This window comes from Pteropus vampyrus, unplaced genomic scaffold (genome assembly GCF_000151845.1).
Source record: "Pteropus vampyrus isolate Shadow unplaced genomic scaffold, Pvam_2.0 Scaffold126, whole genome shotgun sequence".
Lineage (NCBI taxonomy): Eukaryota > Metazoa > Chordata > Mammalia > Chiroptera > Pteropodidae > Pteropus > Pteropus vampyrus.
Window position 1 is genome coordinate 4447454 of NW_011888907.1, and position 7094 is coordinate 4454547.

At 59.4% G+C, this 7094-nt stretch overlaps 1 protein-coding gene across 2 annotated transcripts; it reads right to left on the bottom strand.

Annotated features, from left to right (window-relative positions):
* Positions 1-1324: 1324 nt before the first annotated feature.
* On the bottom strand, positions 1325-2785 carry F2RL3 (F2R like thrombin or trypsin receptor 3). Of its 2 annotated transcripts, none has more exons than XM_011366865.1 (2): positions 2677-2785; positions 1325-2358 (listed from the first exon to the last, which is right to left on the bottom strand). In XM_011366865.1, exons 1-2 carry the CDS (start codon positions 2783-2785, stop codon positions 1325-1327), a joined length of 1143 nt encoding a protein of 380 aa, XP_011365167.1. The 2 variants fall into 2 exon arrangements, with proteins under 2 accessions (XP_011365167.1, XP_023390255.1); XM_023534487.1 differs by having other exon boundaries at positions 1325-2394.
* Between the last annotated feature and the right edge of the window lie 4309 nt (positions 2786-7094).

Genomic DNA, 7094 nt, shown 5'->3' on the forward strand with positions numbered 1-7094 from the left:
CTGGCACCCCTACCCAGACTCCTCCAGTGGTGGCCTCTAGGAAAGTCTAATACGTCATCACACCAGGCTACTGATATTGATACATTTCGCTGATCTTACACTTCCTTTTGTGTGTGTGTGCGCATGCACTTGTGCGTATCGTGGGGGTGCCTGCTCACCGGCTCATTCTTCCTCAGACCTCAGACCCCAGACCAGAGACATAGGCCCAGTGGGGAGTCTGGGAATGGCCCCCATTCCCCTCTGCCTTGGGACTTGCTGACCCCCACAGTTGATGCCTCAGTGGTCCCTGGCACCATCTGAAGTAGATGGGGAGAGTGGTAGCTGCCTTTCCCCATGCGATGTCTCTCTCCCACTCAGTCCCAAACAGGCTGTAAACAGCCGGGAGTGAGGGTCACTGGGCTGAAGCTGCCCTCCTCCCGCCCCCAGGTGCACTGGCGATCCCCCTCCGGTTCCCCTCCCACCTGGTCCTAGGGGCTGGGGAGGAGTTAACATCAAATAAGAAGAATCAGATGTCAGGTTAAGAGGAATAGGTGACGTCTTGTGGCCAGGGGACAGCAGGTGACTAAGCCCTGTGGCTTCCAATGATGAGTTGCACCAAGGCTTTGGGGAGCAGAACGGGGTGTCCTCAGTGATTGCTCAGGCGACACCTCATACCCTGAAGCCTATTCTGGAGCCAGAAGCTGGGCTTCTGAGAACAAAGACCTGCCGACCAGGCTCCTAGCTGCCTGGGACACCAGGGGATGGGGGACTTGAGCCTCTTCCTGGGTGGGGTCCTCCAGTGGGTCCAGGGCAGCATCAGCCTCATCTCATGCCCACCTTGGACAGGAGGAAGCTGGCTGGGCCCGGGAATCTGCATTTAACCCCTGTCTTGGTTTCCTGGGGCTGCCATAACCAAGTAACACAAGTCTGGTAACTTAAAATAACACATTTATTGTCCCGATTCTGGAGGCTGCAAGTCTGAGTTCAGGGTGTGAGCAGGGTTGTCTCCTTCTGGACTGAGAGTCCCTTCCAGGCTGCTCTCCTGGCTTCTGGTGGCTGCCGGCAGCCCATGGTGTTCTTGGCTTGTGGCTGCATCACCCTGCTCTCTGCCTCTGTGGTCATGGTCTTCTTCCCTACGTGTACCTCTGTGTCTTCTTATGAGGACATCAGTCATAAGGGGTTTAGGGCCCACCCTACCCAAACATGACCACCTCTTAACTAATTACACCCGCAAAGACCCTCTTTATAAACAAGCTCATTAAAGGTTTCCAGGGGACATGAATTCGGGGGACTCTATTCAACCTAGTACAACCCCTCTCTCTCACCCTGCCTCCCTGAGGGGCTATCACACGAGCGATGAGGACCAGGTGCCCATCCCCGGGCTGCCCCCCTCCCTGGAGGCCACGGTTGCTCCTGGCACCCGGCGGAGCAGCGCCTCCCGTACCTTGTCCCTGAACTCGGCTGACACGTAGTAGTAGACGAAGGGGTCAACGCAGCTGTTGAGGGTGCTGAGCGCCAGGCTGGGCACGTAGGCAGCATACAGGTTCCCCCAGGCCTCCGGGCCTGGGTCTGAGTAGTGCAGCAGCAGCAGCATGTTGCTGGGCGCGAAGAAGGCCACGGCTGAGGCCAGCACTAGTGCCGTCAGCCTTAGTGCGTGCCTGTAGCGCTTGCCACTGGCTACCAGCGCACACAGAGTGGCCCCATAGCAAAGCAGCATGGCCAGCAGGGGCAGGAGGCAGCCGAACACAGCCAAGCAGATGAAGGTGGGTCGCCAGTAGGAGGCCTGAACACCCATGGGCAGCGCGTCATGGCAGAGCACACGGTCTGAAAGCGACAGACGGAAGGTCTGCTGCTGCAGCCCCAGGGGCAGCACCAGAGTGACCGCCACCAGCCAGGCTGCAGCACAGAGCCCAGTGGCCAGGTGCCGGCCTCGCAGGGTGCGGGCCCGCAGTGGGTGCACCACGGCCAGGTAGCGGTCCAGGCTGATGGCGGCCAGCAGCAACATGGAACAGTACATGTGACCATAGAGTGCAGCCGTGTCCAGGCGGCAGGCGGCCTCACCGAAGGGCCAGCGTTGGCCCCGCAGGTGGTAGGCAATGCGAGGGGGCAGGGTCAGGGCTAGTAGCAGGTCAGCAGCTGCTAGGTTCATGAGCAGCACCGTGGACGGCAGCCGAGGCACCCGCGTGGCCAGCACCCACAGTGCCAGGCTGTTGGCAGGCAGCCCCACCACGAGAGCCAGCCCGTAGAGTGCGGGCACCAGCCTTGTGGGAACCCAGCCCAGCAGCAGCTCTCGAGAGTTGTCCCAGAGCTCCAGAGTGTTGCTGTCGTTGGCGTAGGACCAGCCAGGGAAGCTGCGCGGGTGGGGTGGACAAGGGATCGCTCCCTGGGGCCTGGCCCCAGGTCCCAGAGTGCCATCTGGGGAGGAAAGGGGGATGGAGGCACTGAGAACCCAGGCATCACCTCATCCCCATCCCCAGCCTTCAGCCCGTCCCTCCTGCTGGATGATGCTGCCCCCAGAGGAGCTGCAGTCCGAGCCTCTGCTCTCAGGAACCCCCAGGTTGGTGGGATAGAGCTAGACAGAGAAACCTCCAGCCCCGTGGGCTCAGGTCTGGGCTGAAGGGCCTCCCAGTCCCACGTGTCGTCCTGCCCCTCTCTGTTACCCCCGCCAGTCTAAAGACAGCACCTGGGGTCACTCACCGTCTCCTCTCCCTGTGCTCCCGCCCTCGTCATAGATGCTGGGGGTCTGGGTGCCACTCTCTTGGCTAACCCCCAGTGCCAGGGGCCACAGCAGCAGGAGCACCCGCATGCTGTTGGGGCTGGGCGCCGGCTGCTCTGGGTTGTGGCCAAGTGACCTCAGGCTTCTTGTCTGCTGGACCATCCCCACCCCCAGCTTCCTGAGCACAGGCGGAGGAGCAGAGAGGGTCAGCAGACAGGGCCCAGTGAGATAAACCAGCCCCTGTCTCCAGTCAGCCCTTGGGAGGCCCACAGATGACCTATGTTGGCCCGGAGGCTGGGGCCACTTTGTCTGGCAGAGGTGCCTCATGGGGTCCAAGTGCTGGCCCAATAAGATGGGGGAGGAAGTTCTAGGCTACAGCACCCCCATCAACCCCTGTTCAGCTCAGGAAGCCTCTGTGGGCCAAGTGGTCACTTCCTGTTGGCCAGTCATAGCTCTGTTCTTATGATAGCCCAGCCCTCCAGGACACATTTTCCATTAGAGGCTCTTGGCCCTTCCTGAGGCCTCCCTTGCCTCCTGTCTCTGGCGGGAAGGAGGAGAGCCCTGCCTTCCAGAGCAGGTGAACCACCCCCGACACCCCACACACACGTCCGAGATCCTCTGTGGGGGCTGCCACACCTCGCTACCTCATCCATGTGCCAACAAGGGCCCCTGGGCAGACACAAAATGAAGTGCAGAGAGGGAAAAGCACCTTTCCCTGGGGGCTGCTGGGAATATCCGAGGTGTCAGTCCTTAGCCGGAGCCTCTGACACTGACCACACACTGGGGTCTGAGGGGATCCTGGCAGCAACCTCCTCTGGAAGGTGTCTGTCCAGGCAGTTCTCGAAGTTTTTTCTGCTCTCTTGGCCCCACCTCAGCCTGGGGTTCCAGGTGTGACTGGGAGGGATGGTCACATCCATATCTGAGCCCATGGAAGGTGGCCAGGCCCAGCACAGGCCAGAAGACCCCGGAACCACGCCCCGCCCCGGGGCCCTCTTTCCTCTTGCCCCTCCACGTTCCTGCCCGCAGATGGGGACCCACTATGCAGATGAAGAAATTGAGGCTCGTAGGGGAGGATACTCCTCTCCTGCAAACAGCCCCTACCCATGCCCCTCCAGGCCCAGAGAGGCTTCCACTGTCTTGCCTTAGGGGAGCTCCACATGGGGGTTCTCGGCCATGTGTGTGCATCGCTGAGCCATGGTGGCAGGGGGTGGATGTCTGGGAGCAGGAGGACCCTGAAGTGGGTGGTGGGGGTCAAGGAAGAAGAAATGAATTAGGGGTGGTAGAGGAGGTCATATGTGGTGTGTCTCAGCACAGCAAGCCCTAATCTAGTCACACACTCTGGGACCAACAGGAAGTGACAAAGCAGTCTGGACAGTGTGACTGGAGGCTGAGATGCTGAGGTCCCTGCCCATAGCCTCAGGGTTGGGGGCACTGAGGCTTAGCCAAGAGACTGTCCCCAATTTCTGAAGTTTCCACTGGCACCAGTGACAAATTCAGCCCTATGCCTATGTCTCTGGGCAGTGCACGATTGACGATGTCCTCAGCGCCGCGAAACCAGGATGGTGGCTCCTGCCTCCCTCCAGGAAACCTGTGCAGGGGAGACTGGGGGCTGGAGGTGCTGGGCCGGGGAGAACTGCAGCTCCCAGAGGGCGGTTTGACTCAGGTGTTCTGTGTCCGGGAATTTATGTCAGACACACGTGCAGGAAGGTGTCCATACAGGGATGTTCCCAGCAACACAGGGCTGGGGGGCCGGGGGCCCATCAACAGTCTCCCCACCCCATGGACACAACCCTGTGCCCGCAGGAGGAAGGGACTCCACATAGGGCAGGTGGAGGCATAGGCTGCTGTCCTGTCTCAACTGGGCAACAAGCTGTGCAGGGGCACCTCCCGGGGACCCCTGGGGCAACTGCCTTTGGGAAGTGGGACTTGGGCCTTTAACTTCTCTCTGTGCTGCTTTGAACTGTTGGAATTCTCTGTACATTTGTCATTTTCTATAAAAAAAGGCAGAAAGGTAGCTTTAAAAAAGAAGGGAATTCTGACACATGCTACATGGATGAGCCTTGAGGACATCATGCTGACTGAAACAGCAGACACAGCTTCTCTTAAATGGTGAAAAAAATGGCAAACAGACCCAACTCAGTGGCTAGCCCTGGATTTTGTCACCGTCCAGGCCACTAGGAACCCTGGAAGTCCTGGAAGCTGGTCTTCCCTGGCTGCCCCTCTCCCACCTGTCTGCAGTAGAAGATGGGGTTCTGCAGATGGACCCCTCAAGTCCTTCCAAAGTAACTCTTCTCAGGGCAGCCATCTTTGTGGAATTCGTGTCTGCTGTATTTTGAAGCCCGATGGGCACCCGCGTGTGCCTCCACCTCCCCTCATGTCTAGCCTGGGCCTTGGCCTGGGAGCAGGGATGTTAGCCCGCTGGATCGGCCCAAGAGGAGGAGGCTGTGACCCTATCTTTCTGGGTGCCAGTGTTTGAAGTCCAGCTCTCCCAACCCTAGATGTCCAGTTCTTCCTCCCTAAGACCCCCCAAATCCAAGGCTGCTCAACCGTGCCATGGCCTGGAGCTCCCGCCCTCAGGGTGCCACTCAGGGCAGCAGGGTGATGCTGGAGGACCTCAGGCAGGGCAGAGTTGGGATTCCTAAGGCCCATACTCATGAGGGCCTCACCCCACACTCAGTCCCTGCAGGCTCCTACCAGGCATGTCTTAAACCCACCTCAGGCCTCCTAAGACTGACTCCACGTCAGCTTGCTTTCTAGAACAATCAGCCTCATTCTCAGCCAGGAAGTCATGTGTAAAGCGCTAGTTGTACCTTGCAGATAGCCAGCAAGGCTGACACCCCTCTAGTAACGGAGTAATGTTCATCGGGTCCTGTCTAAACTCCTCACCTACTCCCATGCCTCACACACTGCCCCCTGTACCACTCTCGGACAGGAGGGCAGAGCAGCCCGCGCAGTTCTGCAACTCCTCTCCACACTTGAAGGATGCGGTGGGAGGCGCGGGGTGGTGAGGGAGGGCCGCTGCATGAATTTGGGCTGTCTTTTCACTGTGGCTTAATCCACTGCAGAGGAAGCAACAGGCCTTTATGATCTGGCATCTTCCTTGGTGAGGAGTCCAGGCAATGAGCTTGTCCTTTGCTTAGGACCTCACCGGGCTGCAGTCTAGATGTCCCTGGTTCTGGTCCTCATTTGCATGGTTTTGTCCCCTCCCCAACATGGAGCTGCCATTTTCCAGGAGAGCAGATCCTCTCTTCAGTCACTGTCCAAGAACCTCATCATAGTCACAGACCATTCAAGGCATTCAAGGGCAGGGACTAATGGGGTGTCCACTGGGGCAGGAATCCTGGGACCGTCTCAGAATTTTGCCCACTACAATGGGACCCGCTCGTCTGTTCTCCTGGGATCGGCTGCCCTTCATGGGAGCTGCAGCGGCCACCATTTGCACCCCAAGGCCTCTGCCCAGCACTTCCCACCAAGGAAGGCCGGTCCGTGAGCACAGAGGGTCCCTGAGATCCCTCCAGGCAGGAGCACGAGCTTCCTTTTCCAAGCTGCCCACCGCCCCTGACCCCCTGGAGGGGCAGGCAGGTACCACCACGGATAGTGCGTGGGGGCCGGGGGGCTGCACATGGGCAGAGAGGGTCCCTGGGAGGCAGCATGGCCACTTCAGGTCGAGACAACTCCTGGGAAGAGGACTGGCCAGGTGGGCAGGGTGGTGCCAACTATACTCAAGAATCTGATAGGTGAGTCCTGGCAGTGGGCACTGGGTGGGGCTGGGGGGGAGGTACAAGGGTGCAGCTGAAGGGGACGACCAACTAAGGCCCCTGAGCAGAGCTGTGCGCTCCCTCGTACATGGAGGCGGAGGTAGAGGAGGGGTAGAGGCAGGCCAGGTGGAAGGGGGTCCTGGAGATGTTCAGGGGACAGTGACGGGGAAGACAGGTAGGAGGACGGGGGAGGCCCCCAGGGAGAGCACAGAGGGTGGTTTTGTGGGGCTGGGGGAGCAAAGGCACCCTGCCCGCCTGTCCCTGGGTTTGAGACCTGGCAGGTGCACGAGTAGGGAGAGCTCAGCGCAAACACCTCTTGAAGTTCGGTTTTGTACGCACAACACTAGAAGGAAACATCTCACACTCCCACTGAATATAAAAACTGAATTGTGAATGAATATTCTAGAAAACATTCCCATATGGGGACAGGGCACTGCCCTATGGGAAATGTGACACCCCCCCCCACCCCCCTACCCTGCCGCAAACACACACACAGGCGCAACCTGCGAGGATCGTGCACGCGGGGGTTAGGAACTGTCGGGTGCACAGGTGCAGACACTCCCTGTGGGTCCCAGACTCACCAGCCGGGAGAAGCTGCCCTGGGATTTGCCCACAGGAAATGATGGATGGAACTTCCCAGC

Coding starts and splice junctions, on each gene's coding strand:
- F2RL3 (XM_023534487.1), bottom strand. CDS start 2,785: ATGCGGGTGCTCCTGCTGCTGTGGCCCCTGGCACTGGGGGTTAGCCAA. Junction 2,395..2,676: donor GAGCACAGGGAGAGGAGACG/GTGAGTGACCCC, acceptor TTTCCTCCCCAG/ATGGCACTCTGGGACCTGGG.